Source organism: Falco cherrug, chromosome 3, assembly GCF_023634085.1.
Source record: "Falco cherrug isolate bFalChe1 chromosome 3, bFalChe1.pri, whole genome shotgun sequence".
Classification (NCBI taxonomy): domain Eukaryota; kingdom Metazoa; phylum Chordata; class Aves; order Falconiformes; family Falconidae; genus Falco; species Falco cherrug.
Genome location: NC_073699.1, coordinates 40863113 through 40879432, shown reverse-complemented (window position 1 = coordinate 40879432; position 16320 = coordinate 40863113). Strand labels below are relative to the sequence as shown.

At 36.3% G+C, this 16320-nt stretch overlaps 1 protein-coding gene across 5 annotated transcripts in view; it reads right to left on the bottom strand.

Annotated features, from left to right (window-relative positions):
- The window catches only part of STAU2 (staufen double-stranded RNA binding protein 2), a 177237-nt gene that overhangs the window by 89409 nt on the left and 71508 nt on the right, over positions 1 to 16320 (bottom strand). For all 5 annotated transcript variants that reach the window (XM_005443188.4, XM_055706170.1, XM_055706168.1 and 2 more), the window contains 3 exons: positions 14016 to 14153; positions 10655 to 10786; positions 6526 to 6586 (listed from right to left, as the gene is read on the bottom strand). In XM_005443188.4, coding sequence (XP_005443245.1) covers positions 6526 to 6586; positions 10655 to 10786; positions 14016 to 14153 — 331 coding nt within the window. The remainder of the gene's footprint in view (positions 1 to 6525; positions 6587 to 10654; positions 10787 to 14015; positions 14154 to 16320) is intronic.

The following is a 16320-nucleotide window of genomic DNA, read 5'->3' as shown; positions in this document are numbered from 1 at the left end:
AGAACCAGGCAGCAGGTTGCTTGCAACACTTTTTTTTTTTTTAACTTGTATCTAATATTTGCAGAATATAATACCTGTAAAACCAGTCAGGGAACACCAGAACACATATTTGCACCTTCCTTCACAAATCAACAGATAGACATGATTCCTTTAGACCACTCCTTCTTTGTGGATTTCTTAGATTTTGACAGCATCTGGTTTTTTTTATTTTCTGTCTGCAAATCATAATTACACTAGATACACATCTCCAAAAGCCAGCTGTCATTATACAGACGACTCTGCACCCCATAAGTACTCTCCTTCTGGTGAAGAAGGAAATGAAATCTAAATCTTCCAACTTTCTGGGCATGTGTTTAAAATACTAGATACTTTAGAAATACACATTGTACCCTAAACTCAGAAAGAAAGCATCACACCTGAAGAAGTGAAACTTGCAGTACTTTAAGCACCTCACTGAGCAGTTCAAAAGTGGAAACATGGGGAAAGGCAGGACCAATTGCAGTTGTGGTCTTACACACCTGAAATGTGTCCAAATCCCACTCACCCACAAAAATGCTATTTTGGATCTTGCCACTAGTCTTCAAAACTGCAAAGAAAAAATAACCACGCTCCCTTCCCAGTTTTGTTAATATGAGGTGTTTTTTAGTATTAGGTGTTTTAGAAGTTTTTTTCAAATACTTCCAAAAAAAAAAAAAAAAAAAAAGCAAGTTGTATTTATTTGGTATTATTCTGGATAAATTGTTACTCATTCTCAATGCTAGATGAAACTGAAAAATAACACATTATTAATAATGTCAAATACAGCAGAGATTTCCTAGCTTCAATAACTCAGGGAAGAAACAAAGCTGGACAAATCTCCCCTGCTTCTAAATTTAATATTCCTATGTCTTCATTTAGAAAGAAAATCTAGTTATCTCAGACCCTTGCTAGAAGAAGGGATGAATCCTTTTGTTGGTTTTGTGTTGAAAATTAGCACATCCATTCAGCAGCAACATAGGAGAGGTGTTATTTAAACATAACGGACTGCCATAAGCAACTCTACCCAAGGTTGTGAGACATACAGTGTAGACAAGTGGCTCAGCTGATGAAACTGCTCCCTTAAACACACAGTGATGGTATAATGTTCACCTGACAGTATGCTTGCTAAAAAACCCACAAAACAAACCAAACAAACAGGTGGAAAACTACTGTTCCGTGGCCTGTGCTTTCTCAAATAAGCGGTGTTGTCAACCCCTGTTACTGTGGTTTCTATTCAAAATGAGAAATAATTCAACAAATGTTTATGGATGTATCACTCTAACTCCTAGCAAGAGTGTATTATAATTGATGAAGCTTAGTACATTTGGAAGCAATTCGAAAGTGAAGTCCAATGAAACAGCAGCACTTAGTGAGCAAAATTGCATACAATCCACTGCAAATCACCTTTGAAATACATCCAAAAGAATTACATATTTCAGCAAAATATGACACACACAAATTCCCATTTAAAATGTCTGAAATACAATAGAAAAACTTTATTCCCAAACTGTAGGCTTCAGTTACTGTTCATGGAAATACAGGGGTATTAATTATCTACTGGAAGTCTTCCCCAAAATCCTCTGTTGAAAAATAAACATGTAGAAGAGTATAAAAAAACCTCTTCATGAAACTAGTAAGGGCCAGAACCATAAAGTTCACATAAGTTTTGTTTTCTCTGAAGTGAAGATGTATTAGTATGCAAAATTTCATAATGACATGATTTATTTTGCATCTGTTTTATCCCCAAAACCTGGAAAGAAACGTCTAAATGAAGTATTTGAATGTAACCATACAGTTAGGGCTTACAATAACACCATATATTTTCACATTTTTTATATTTCTTATATTCTTAATCTCTTATTGTTTAAGTAGATTTAAAAAATACTGAAATACATGTTATTTATGGAAAAATGTTCAGATTGCCTCATCACCCATTTAAGAAACTCTTCTGAATATCTACTTGCTTTTTTCTCATTGCTTTTTTCCTTTGACTGAGAACAATTGCATGAGATCAAGTATCTTTGTTCCTTAGGAGATCATCTGCTCCTGCTGCTCATTTACCATCTGAAATCATAATCATCTGTTGGTGACAATCTAATAATCTTCACAGTAACTAATTGTGATGTCACAAACAAATGATTATGATTTCAGGTGGTGAACAAACAGCAGGAGCAGATGTACTCTGAAGAACAAAGACTGCAAAGTTATGAACGAATCCCTAGTAATAAAATGTTAGGCAAGAAAAACAAAGAGCCTGTCCTTTACAGAGAGGTAGGATTGCTCTGAAAGTTTGGTTTTTTTACTATTAGTTTTTTAATACTTTACTTTGTGACTCCCAAAATTGCTTGAAATAGATGAAGGAAATTTATATTCTTGAAAATGGAGGGTGGGGAACATATAGAAACAGTTAGGGTAATTTTTTCCTTGTTAAAAATATAATCTATAAAAACACTGTCACTTTTTCCTTTTATTTTTATATATTTTTGTTCTTCATAACTCATCTACAGCTTCTCCTAGAACACATACTGTATGATGTTTATGATTACCCCATCCAGAAATATAAAACCAGAACATGTTCCCAAGAAAATGCACTTTGCATTAGGATTATTTGTTTGTTTCATGTTTTGTTTTTGTTGCTAACTACTTAAGTCAAATCCAGAGAAATAAATGAGTATTCTGTTGACAGTAAACATCTCCTATATGGGCTACAAATGCTTGTGGTCTGCGTACAGTATCTCAGTCTTTTCAAGAAGTATCAGGAAAAAAACACTCAACGTGTGAAAAATGCCTAAGATATCCCAAAGCAAGAATCCAACAGCTTCTTGTTTCATCTTTAAGACTGTGAAATGAAGAGGAAAGGTAAAGAAATAAACCTGTGGGAAGAAGCTTTGCCAGTGCAAACGTAACATGATAGAGAGGAACAGGAGAAGTTAATTTTCAAGTATATTTAACAGGGAACACTAAAAATGCATTAAGTGAGCATGTAGGAGGATAGGGACTGCAGGATATTTCTCAGCAAAAGCAAACTACATAGTAGGGGTACAAAGAAATCTGTTCTTCAACTGTACTAACAAATGTAACTGTTATGATTTTTGTTTTTGTTGTACTGAAGTATACAACTTCACTTTACTATTCCAGTTTTATTTCACACAGTTTCAGATTGAAATACAGTGCATTATGCACACAACAAAAGAGTACCTGCCTGCAAGAGGAAACTGGTGCACAACGTGCTGTCCTAGCAGGACACAATTGTTTTCCTGGAATAAAATTACTGGAAATCTGAGTAAGAGCTGCCAAATGGTAGATGTAGCAATCTCAGAGCATCAGATTTTCAAGACCACTGAAAGTTAGGTATTAGGGTAACAAAAAATGCAAACTGTACATTTATCTTATAAGCAAGGATACAGAAAGGAGGAAGTTGCTCCATTTGCCCTCTTTAAAAAACTTCCTACAGTAACGATAACACTGCAAGAGTAGACTCACCTACCAACAACTTGTTCTTAAATATAAACTAGCATATTCATACCTGAAGGGATGTGACATTTTTTATCTCAAACAGTGGAACTTGCTTGGAACTGCCTTGAAAAACCCCTGCACTTCACAAGTGCACGAGAAGTTATGCATGCAAGTGATTTCTTTTATTTAAAAGAAGACACTTCAAATTTCCTCTGTTCTCCTTAACTACAAAGCTCTGAAGTTACCTTGGACTCTGGGGCTTAGAAGAAGATCAATGGGTGTGCACAGGTAAAACTCTTCTTACTGATACTAGTTCTTCAGGATTTTTCATGCATTCCCTGTGTAGATAACTAACACATAATATTCTACCAGAAGCAGAGCAGGCAAAGTGCTCATAGGTAAACATATACTGGCAGACCACCCCCCTACTAAATATTAGCACAGTATTCCAACAAATAATCATATCTATGGAAAACTGGTGAGAAATATCATGTGATACTGTGTAGATGTTCTCCAAATGTGGCAATCTCCTAACCTCAGTCACATCCTAAAACCCAGGCCTGTTCACAGAGCTATTCAGTAGGAAGGTATTAACTGAACTTACTGGTTACCTAAATAACACACAAAAACATTCTGCACATTTCCTATACAGGAATCTGTGGTTCCTTCCTATACATTACAAACAAATGGTGTGATATTTATATGTTGAAAGATCCGCAGTATGGAAACTACTACAGTGGTTTTCTATATAAAAATATACTTTAATAGAGTGCCAATCAGTACAGCAGAGTCATAACTCTATCAGAAAGGCCATTTTAGTTTAGAAATACCAACAGAGGTTTCAATCAGAAATGCAAAAAGACCTGTCAGTAATTCATTCAGCCAGAGGTGATACCACATTAACACATTTAGAGAAGCAAAATTCATTTCTAGGTCTTCCATGCATCCTGGGTGAGACTGTAAGGTGAAGAAAGACTGGTCTGTCCTCTACACAACTGCAACATATTCATTCTCCTCTTATGCCTTTATCGCAGTTAAAGTCTAAGTTTTAAAGAAAATATCCTAGAAGAGAAAGGCCCTCTATGAGGTGAAGAGTTAAAAAAATCAGTAAAAAAATACATGCCTGTTGATAACATTTTGGGTTCAAACCTTTCCTATTTTGCAAAAGGATAGCACAGTCCCTCTGCAGTGAAAAATGACACACTCTAAGCAACTGATTATTACAAATGTGGCCTCTAGACTGGAACCCTTGAAAAGTGAGTTAGGGGATTAAGCACAGTGGTCTCTGAACAGCACTATCAGAAATAAATGCTCTGTGTTTATTGACATGATAGCTACATCTCCTTTGACATACAATTTACTTGGAGATCAGAAGAATGGAAATGAAGGCATCTAGAAATGTCTTTTGTGCTTAGAAAAGCATCCCAGAATTAAAACTTCTTTCTGTATTGTGGCCTGTGGTGGCTGCAAAAAGGTCTGTGAGCAGGTCAATCTGTGAAAAATAAGTTTTCTGGTCAGCACAGGTTTAAAATACAATTTTTGTTGATTTTGTCTCCTGTTGAGTGAGTTTGTCTTTGGTTCTCTTTCTAGATTTGGATTTACTTGCCAGATGAAGCCTGAGAAAGCAATTTTTTTTCTTGTTGGAGTAGTAGATGGTTGTGATGTCATCTACAAATATCTTTGCTACAAGACACTGCAAGGATAGGAGAGAAAAGCTAGAGGTCTTATTCTGCTGTCCCAAAGTCCAATACATTAACATTTGAAGATGTTAAGATCTGAAAACTTTTCACAGGCCATGCCCTTAGGTATTTTGACAATGCAAACGGCAATCTTCTAGAAGTATTGATGGGGATTGATAATAGGGCTGGAAGGAAGCAATTAGTTATAAAGGCACAAAGGTCTGTCCTGTTCATTACCTGTTGCAGTGAAACTGAAGTCAGTCTTCACCAACGAGGTCTCTCAGGCCTTTGTGTCTATAGACATAGCTCAAGGAAGAGAGAAGCTACCAGTGGTGGAACCTGATCAGAGTCAGGGACGTCTTGAGAAATGTGCAACACACACAGGTCCATTGGACCAAATGGGATGAAAATTAGCATGCTGAGTCAACTGGCTTAAGTAATCTTCAAAAAGCCATGGAAATCAGGACAGGTCTCCAATGCCTGGAGAAAGGCATCATCATCATCATAAAAAAAGGCAGGCTGGTCAGCCTTACCTTAAGCTCTGAGAAAATCATGCAGTGAGTCCTCTTAAAGCCATTTGTGAGTGCACAAAGGAGAAAAAAAAACCAGTGGGAACAATCAGCATGAATTTACCAAGGATATATTCAACTGCCTTTTATGATAAAATGACTGCATTTATGAATGAAGGGAGAGTAGCGGATGTAATTTACTTTGGCTTTAGCAAATATTTTGACATCATGTCAAGGCTTCCTGACAGCATCCTTGTATCCAAGCTGTGATGTTAGAGTCTAGGTAGATGAATTACTAGATGATGAAAATCTGTTTGGATAATCAGGCTTAGAGGACAGTGGTATGCTTTGGGGGACCTAATAGTAGCCTTCCAATACCTAAGAAGAGGTTGCCAAAAAGATGGAGCCAGGAACATTACTGAGGTATGTAGCAGAAGAACAGGAGTTGATACTTATAAACTTCTGACTGGTACGAAAGGAAAAAAAATCAATGTGAAGATAATTAAGCATTGGAACAGGCTGCCCAGAGAAGCTATGGAATCTCTGTCCTTGGAGAACTGGAAAAAAGACATATGCAAACTTGTCTGAAGTCTATACCAACCTTGTTTTGAGCAGGCAGTTTAGACAACCTTCTAAAATCCCTTACAACCTGAAGGATTCAATGATTCAGTGAGTAAATAAAAATCTCCTTGTTCCTGCACTCATTCAATACTTACACTCACACGCAGGACACTCAAGAGTTAATTCATCTAATTGCCAAAAAAACCTTAAAATATTTACAAAAACCATTTTAATTGTCTCAAATAATCCAAATCCTACAGAGACAAAGAAGAATAAATATAAATTTAGAAAGCAATACTTACTGTTACTTGTTGGCTCAGGAAACCCAACATTCTGGCCGTTCCAACTCTTGTTTTCTCCAAGCTGAAACAGGTAGAAAAAGGCAGATAAGTAAAGAGCAAACTACTCTTAAACAGAACATTCATGTTTATAAATTTAGTTGAAAGACTCTGAAAAGGATGACTTGGGATTGCCACATCTGCTCACAAAACTTTGCTAATACATCTTAACTTTTGTCTAAAATAGGTTATTTGAGGAATGTACCCTTCATAAATAAACATTAACAACTATTGCCTAACACTGAAATATAAATGTTCCCCCAAAGATTAGGCTCAACTCATACCAAATCAGACTTAAAATCAAATGTTTCAAGCAGCACTGAAACGTAGACAGACAACAGGGAAATTACATTCTAAAACAAGAAGATCCTAGTAGCTGCCTATGAAAGAATGCATAAACACTACAAAGTACTTTGGGTGTAATGTTAAAATATTTACTTGCTAGGAATCCATTTAGTTACTGAAGGGGAAGCAAGAAAAGATTGCAATTTTCCACTATTTTACTATAATTACTTTACTACTATATTTTACTGCTATTTTGAGGAAGCTAATTGTCTTCAAAATAATTCTACGTTTAACACCAGGTATTACTGTGACACAGAAAAGAGGAGCAATTAACACAGAAGTTCAAAATTAGGCCAGTCCTGAAGGCTACACAGCAAATAACATGGTAGTTTTCTAGATTTATGTGTAAATTTGGATAAACAAGTCCAAGCTTCCTCATGAACTAGGAGCTATTGACAACCAGCTCTACGAATGTGAAACAAATGATACTTTTTAGATTTCACTGGGATTTTCTATACAAACAGAAAACTTCAAAGCAAAGCAGTCTATATGCCATGACAAAGTCATATCCATTCGCTCTGGAAGATGGGGCTGACTGGAAAGCAGAAGAGTCACAAAGGAGGATCAGCCGGCTGAAACCTGCCTTTGCATGTCAGAGGCTGTACGAACACCGGTTAGATTACTATCATGTTGTAATGCAGACTATGAGATGATACGTTTTCCTTGGGAAAGAGGAGGAAAGAGCACACTATGCTAAGCAGCTCTTCCAGTGATTGTTTCCCTGCCTTTCCTCACCATGTACATCCCAATGTGCTTACAGCCTAGGCAACATGCAATCAAAATGGGAGACACTTAGTGGAAACAGAGGATAGGTATTAGACCTGACTCTAAAACTGGTCACCTACCTCCATGCACTTTAATTTCACACAACTCCTTTTAATCATACTGTGCAGTAGATAATATGTATACTGGAAAACATGGAAGTTCTTCAAATTAATAAGCAATATGAAATTTACAATAGGTCTGCGTTTACTGCTGTCTGTAACAGTGTGGTTTTGTCATGAATCCATGCTGTGCATCCATAACATGATAGGAAAATCAGTATGAGCATGCTGTTACAATACGAGAAGAACATTTCCAACTCTCTTCATTCCTCTCTTTTTACTGTTTAACTTGATCATGATGGGGAATTTAACAAGAATTTATCCATCAGTAAGTTATCCTTAATGCTGCTGTCTCACAGGAATGCGATCTACTCTGGTTTTCCTCTCTCTAAGACAATAAAAGTGGCAACAAGAAATGAAAAGATGGAAACATGAAAAAATGAAGACATACAACTCTCCGTTCTCATCCATAAAGCTAAAATTCTGATAGCTGCAAAAAGTCTCCCAGGACACTTTCAAATTGCTCTCCTCAGGGCTCTGCACAACCATTACTGATTTCTTCCAGGACTCGGATTACCTCAGAAAAGAGCAGAGCCTTTACTTTTTTACATTACCTGGATTACCTGTTTACCTGTGCTGCCATCAGCACCATGCATGGCTCTTGTAACACTCTTAGGTCTTCATTAAAACAATGAATACAGTCACATTTTATGCAGTGGAGTTAAGGAAAAAGCTCCCTTTTTCTAAAGGGAGGAGGAAGGGGATGAAAGGACTCGGGGCAGGGGAGGGGGGGGTGCAGGGGAAAGAGAAGTTGCCTTTTTTGAAAGCATAAAACCCAATATAAATGAAAATTGTCCATTTTGACGCCAACATGATACATCAACTAATCTACACTGGGCCCCATCTTGGATACAAAGAGAGAAACAAGTATCTTCTAATGGTACATCTTTATTGTGCAATTTATACAGAAGGAATTTTGCAATGCTCAAATTGGTAGAGATCTGAGGGCTATTTCCCCTCTTCTCCGGCACAGTTTAATTTGAGAATTAAAATGCTTTTATCTACACAAATTAACTTGTGTATCTGCAAATATGTTCAGTCTGTTATATACAGAAGATAAAGCCAGATGTTCTAGATATTTTATGTCCTTAACCCCAACAAAGCTATAAAAATTTGCTCTATGATCTTGAATACTGCCACTACATCAAATTTGAGTAGTTCACATTTTTTGGATACTATCACGTTGGCTCATTGTGTTCAGAATAACATTAGGCCACTGTATGCTACTCTATCAATTCCAAGATATCTACGTCTGCAAGTACATAATTAAACTGTTTTTTTTAAAGACAATGCACTTGCAAGCAATAGTTTAATAAACACGGGGAAACAAAGCAGCAGTGCCCCTTTTTAGGCACTCAGATTTTTTAAGGATTTCAATGTAACCACAAGTTTCCACTGTGTAGAGCTCTCCAAAGCAGCTATGTTGTGGGCTGAATTTTTTCAGGCTTTATCTCTGAAAATTACTGAGTAAAAATAGTTCAGCCAATTTGAAATCCAAGAATGAAAACCTATGTTTTCCTATTAGAAAAAAAAAAAAAGTTGACTTTCCTGTTTTGCTTTGTTTTTCAAAAAGTCTGATGGCCAAATCAGCAATGAAGAAAAAGTTGAAACTGGTAGAAAGTATCTTGTGCAGCAGAAAAGTCTCAGCATTCTGATGAAAATTAATTATCACTTGACTGTCATAAGCCTTTTTTAAAATGGCTAGACTCTCTAGTGTGTTCTTACAAGGAACACCATCTAGCTTTCCAGTACTCTGTTTAGAGCATTGCACACTTGTACATGACTAAAATATATAGTGAAGAACATAGTGAAGGTGAGTGTGAACATACACTGTGATCTGTGAGTATACACAGATCTGGCTGCTCCTTTCAAGGGAGAGGGAAACAGACGGAGGTGGAGCCAAGTAACCAGTATGGCATTTATCTTTTCCTGGTAAGAGCACAGAATGTATAGAACAGTGTATCTTCACATAAATGTAAATAATTTTACTTTTTAAAGAAAAAGAAAGGGTGTTTCAGAAGATAGTTATATACTATATTCAGATTTTTCATGTGGTCCCTAGAAAAGCCCAGCAGAACATTTTGTTGACCTGAGCTAGCTCATGCAGGGACAGCAAACATTTAAACCATGATCAAAATATATACATGCAGTGGCTCTGCATATGACAGAAGCTGTTCACAGTCCACCCCTTAGCCAAATACCTTACCAAGTATCTTTTCAGGATACAAAAGGCAAAACCTTAACACCCAATTTTAGATACAAACCCTCCCATCAATAAACTCAAGACAAGAGAGGAGTGCTAAGTTGCACATCACTAACATGGAAATACATACCTGGAACATATATGAAGTTAAAATGTAATTCCTTCTCCATAAAAAAAAAAAAAAACCAAAAAAAGACACATTTTCCTTCTCTGCCATCAAACCTGAAAAGGCCATTATTTTTCTGGAATGCCTCTAGTGCATATGCAGCAGGAATACAAACATTGACTACTGTGGCTACTTCATTTATGAAAATTACTAATTATCACTCCTCTCAGTACTCGCATGGATGCCCAAAATGGAATAAAAGCAAGAGCCACATTCATACTGATTTGCAAGTAGAAATAGGTGCACACATCACAGGTACACTTTTGCACAAACACTACTCTATGGAACTACATTTCTGTTCTTAATTACTCTTACAGGAGGAGAGGCTGCACTAACTACTAGGTGTAGCTAAACAAAGGCTGATCTCTGACAAGCAATTCCCTAAAAGAGGGGTGTGTGCAAGTTTAAGCTCCTGTTCTTACTAAATGATTAGCTGATAATGCTAAAAATCTAGACAAGGGTAAAATGTGGGCATCGTTAACGATTGGTTCTCACCTTTTCTGGCTGGTCCTGAAGAGGAGTAGAGGCTTTGTAACCCAGCTGTAGCAACATAGCTTCTGCTGCATTTCTTTTAGCTATTTTCTTGTTTGGGCCTGTTCCAGTAGTAATCTCATTGCCTACTTTTACCTTAAAAAGAAAACATTGATCATAAAAACAATAAATGCAAGACACCCTAACATCACCATGTAAGAACCTCGCTGACCTACAAACAGCTGTCAGCTCTTTTGATGAAGACGCAATCTTGAAAAAGTAAGAATAGTGTAAAAGGGGACTACAATACTGCTTCACACAGAAGATCTTGTTTAGATATTTCAGAATGTCCCCAAACTGGTACCAAAGAGCCCCATTTTTCTGTATTTCTGTGCACACACATTGTCTCTCTCTTCCACCAGCCTGTGTGTCAACCCCACTCTCCCTGCTGAACATCTCCCTCACTCTTTCTTAGTGCAGGAAGCGCTACAGGATCCATACCTCCACTTTCTTGTAGGATTGTTGCCTGCAGCAGCTCCCCAGCATCACTGGGATAGTATCCAGACCAACTGAGAGAAAAACAATGACCTGGATATTTAAATGACAGTGGTTCCTAAGGGAAGATGAAAACAATATTTGTATTCCGCCCACTTTGTTGTGCTGCAAGGAAGATGGCGGCTAAGGCTGCTTTCTTCTTCCACACACCTGACAAGCTTTTATTAAAGTAGTCTTTGGAAAGAAGGCTCCTCATTGGACCTGTGGTCTGTACTGCACAAAGGGTTTCCAACAAACAAGATGCCTTTCATAAACCCAGGAGAAATTAGAACCTCAAAACAAAGACAAATTATAGACAATAGATAGCCACAAGAGTGAGGCTCTAACTTATGCCCTGACTTTGATATCATTCTCAAACTCCTGAAGCTGTATGTGTCTGGTTTGTGATATTAGCGCTGTCACTGCTATTCTTATGCAACATTCACAGCTCTTAGAAAAGTGTATTTCATTCTGTCCCTTAAGCCATTTGCCAAATTTTCTCTTAAAATAGTTTAACATTTTGAAAGCGTGTTAAAAAAAGCACACTAATACAGAATAAAAACAGTAAAATAGCCAAGATCATCTGAACAGAAGAAACCTTAGAGGTCAAAGACCTGAAACAGTCTGGAAGGAGCTTTAAAAAAGTTGTAGAAAGAGGCATACAAAATACATATAAAAATAAATAATTAATATTATTTAGTAATTTATATTATTAAATTATTATTCACTTTCCTCAAATCATCATATATGTATTTTCATAAAAGTTCTAATTTTTCTTTATCTGAATGCCTATTACTTCTAAATACAACGAAGAGAATGTAAATAAATAATAATGATCATTAATATTCCCTCAAAGTATATATATCTAATTAAGCAAAAAGATTTGGCTACCTGAACCAGAAATATTAATAATCTTGAAATAGAAACCTTACTTTCTATGTGGTTCTGTAATCACAATTAGAAAATAGCCAATCTGTTACAAGTTTATATGCAATAAAATTGAGAGACCTTAATGGGACAAGTCAAAATGATAATTTATAACATAGCTCACAATCAATCAATGCATTGCTATTTCTCAGACCTGTAAAACTGGTTTAGCTATTATTATAACCTCTATCAAGGATTAAAGGTCTGACTACAAAGAGAAAGAGCTTTCTGAAATTAACTTTGGGAACAGAACAGCAACTAATGTCATCAGAGGTTTTCTTCTGTTTATCTAGTGGTCAGGACAAGTAATTGGATCCATTTCATCACATCTAAGCTTGCTCTTTGTGTGACAGATAAAAATGAACATATTATCTCTGGATATTTTACTTCCACATTCAATTAAATTAAATGAAAACATTGTTTAAGTAGTTTATACAAAGGCTTTTTATTCTGATAAGGTTTTTTGCATGTCATAATGAATCCACTGGGACTTCCTGAAGGCGGGAGAAACAGCAGCATGAGTTTAGTATGAAAATATTACAAAAGGGGAAAAATGGAGCTACGCTGTTTAAAAGTATTCATAATAAAGCAACTGTTCTATGGAATTTATTTGACTTTCACAAGTCTTCTTAGATAAGGGAATCTTCTACATATTCACTACTTTTAAGATTCTCTTTTTTATTCAAACCAAAGATTTTGCCATTATTGAGACTACTCCACTAGAAAACCAAATTCCCAGCCCATCTTTCCAATAGTGGACTGCATTACACAGTCCTCTTCCGATGCCTCACACAACCATCTCTTAAACAGTCCCAGGGGGCTCTGAGCATGGGAAAATGGACTGTCTGTGATAAGACCACTCTTTTTCAAATACTTTCAGGTAGCATAAAAAGTTGGAAATCCAAGTTTATATTCATAAATCAGATTCTGCAACAAAAGGAACCCAATATCTTCTTTTACTTCAGAGAGAAAAATACTAAATCATCAGGAAAGACCACTGAGGTCCAAGGAAATTAAGATTGCTAGCCTGTCTTGATAGACACGAAGGAGGGACTTAGAGTTTTAAGTGAAAACGTAATTAATTTTCTGGAGAAGGAGGTGCTGGAACATCATAAACTCTGCTTGTGATCAGAAGTGGCATTTTGGTGTGGTTTGTAGACAAGTCAAAACACGTTGAGGTATGCCTGTTCTGAATTGTTCCAGCACAAAATTGCCCCTGAGTGAAAACACAAGAATTCTTTCCTGTTCCTAATCTTTCTCAACCTCCTGTTGTGCTATCTAACAAAATATCATGATTATATCAAATCTTCGTATATGTTCTTAATTTAAAAATTAAAGAAACATTAATGATCTACTGTTTCTGTATTAGGTCCAGAGCCCTTAACTGGACAGGCTAGAACATGTGATGGAAGGCTTTTTTTGTGGTATTTCAGACATGAACAAAGCCACAAAGAAGCTGAAAATCTGAAAAGACTACAACACTATTTTGTAAACCAAAATTCTTGGTAATATGGAGATATTAATATCCATACTTCAGAATACTTGTTTGTATTGCAATCTTCTGATCAACAATAGCAAAAAAAATTATTTTTTTTTAAAGAGATGAGTAAATAAATCATGAACTGTCAGGGATAAAGACAGAAAACATCAGGTGAAATAAAAATAAGAAGAGTATAAAAAATGCAAAACCACTACAAGAAAAGCACCTAGAAGGCACGTAACCTAATTGCCGTTTGTTTCACCAAGAGAAAGAAGAAAGTTCAAACAGGCTTTCTGATACAGTATTTCATACTCTTTTTGTACAACTGACTGTAAAGCAAAAAGCTAAACACAGGAGGATCCACTTCATATTATGCCACCGTTTTGCCTGAGTTTTAACATAACATAGCACGGGTATTATCTCTAACATGATAGCAGATGATACCTGCATAACAAACTCTCGACGGCGAGGCATTCCTCTCTCTGAAAGAAGAACATACTCTGGCTCCTTCTCCTTTTTGGCCTGCTGGATCTGAGCCAGACGACTGATGGGATTCATTCCTTGACCATATTCTGGTCCAGTCTAAAACAGGTTTAAAAGAAAGAACCATTATTTCAGCATATTTCCATACAACTATTATACTGCTTCAATAAATCATTTACTAGGGTTACCTCTTCTTTAATACTCCCTTTGAGAGAATGAGAAGTAATTTTTTTCCTGTCTTCTGACAATGAGACAGAAGATAAGAATCTTCAAATGCAAAACTGTGGCAAGAAATATACACCTATTTTCTGCCACTGTTGCAGGTAGTGTGCATACCTAGCATCTGTAAGTTACTAATACCCTCATGTATCTATGGAGGTCCTATGTGGATGTATGAAAACTAGCAGATTCATCAGCCAATTATATCTTAGTGCCCTATTTCTATGACCCTTCCCCCTAACCCCTTAAAATAGGTTGTTACAACGCTGGAATATGCAGTACACTAAGAAGAGGTGGGATTTACACGGGGAAAACCAAGGTCTGCCATATTACAAGGAAGCTGCCTCTCAGCCTTCCTGCCTTCCTTCTCAGCACTCCTACCTTCTGTCCTACAATGCAATTAAAGGTGTACAAGGCTTACTCTGTTTGTGTGTCATAGGAATTCACCCTCAAAATACTTTCATGTAGTGAAGCTAGGGAAGACTGTCTCCAATGGCTAGAAATGTTGCATATTGTGAGCCACCCACAAAGTATTTCAAATGCTTAACAGACAATAACCCAAACAATAACATGTCAAAATATATGGTTGGTGGGGGAATTGATCTGATGGGGGGATAACAAAAGGACTGAGAGACTGGTCTGTCCAAGATTACAGGCAGGTGAAAAACAACAGTTCTTAACAACCTAGTTCTGAAATCCTTTTAGTATGTTATTACTCACATGGCAAATGCTTTCTCAAAGCAAATAGCTATGAAAATATTTGTTTGTAGATCTTGGGGAGAAGAAATTAATACCCCCAAAAATTATCTGAATTCATATTTAACTGATTTATATACCATAACACAAAGAATGAACTTGCAAATGTAAACAGCATTTAAATGTAGAATTGTTTTTATGTTATTCAGCGATTTCCTTTTCATGAACTCATATGCAGGATAAAAGAAGATCAGCACTCATGCTTGTTTGAACTTCTCAAATAAGAGCAAACAAGTGGTCCAGAAGCTAAAGAGATGATCAGCAGCTGAAGGCAAAGACCAGAGAGGGATATTTTATTAAGAAAGCTGTGCAATGAATTCTACTTAGTGTAACTGCTCAAGTTGTTAGAGAAGATATAAGTGGAAGAATTAAGACAAAGTCATGGACAAAGGCAGCTGTGTGGGCAAGAAGCCAGGCAGAGATAAAAGGCAGAGCAGGCTAAATAAAGTGCAGGCCATAAGAAATAGCCTCATAAATACATATACAAATAAAAATAAGTTATTGTCACTTTTTTTGATACTCAAAACGTGCAGATTAAATTGAAAGAAATGGGCACACTGAAAGAATTTCAGCAGCTTAGTTATTCAAAAAATAAAAACCTTCTACATATTAATGTCTCTAACATGGCCAACTTTGGATAATTCTATCTAAGATTGTAATGGTAAGTTGTATTTGGTAATGGAAGAGATTTTTACATTATTATACCCTTAGCATCTTTCTTGTGAAAAACTTTCCAAAATGAGCCAATAGCCTTTCAGCTCTTGCCGCTTTAAAGCTGCATTAATGCTAATAGTTTACCATTAAATACTTTTTTATGCCCATTTTATCTTAGAAGTTTTTGAGAATTAGATCCCCGGAATTTCAGTAGGAGATGGGTATCTAATTAATCTCAGGTTTTTTTGAAAAATGACTCATTCTGTTTTGAAGGGAAATTAAAAGAAGATGGTGAAGTAAGTTCTTTGTACATTTTCCAAACCCAGTTTTGCACTCTCCAAAGCACTTGCTTTTTTGAAATGGCTTTTTGGTTGGCTGCTCCTGCAGAACTCTGCACTCAGTGTACTGAGTATACAGATTTCTGATGGTAATACCTTTAGTAAAATAAGTACTGATTTACTTATTTTTACAATCTATCAACATAACATTTGCTGAGGACTGAGTTCAAGCTATACTGGTATAATGTTATCCAGCCTAATATAATGCAAGCTGCGGACATAACATGATTCAGAAAAACAGAAGACTTTTTTTTTTTAAAAACTAACAAAAGGCAAATACAGAAAAAGAGGTGAAATTT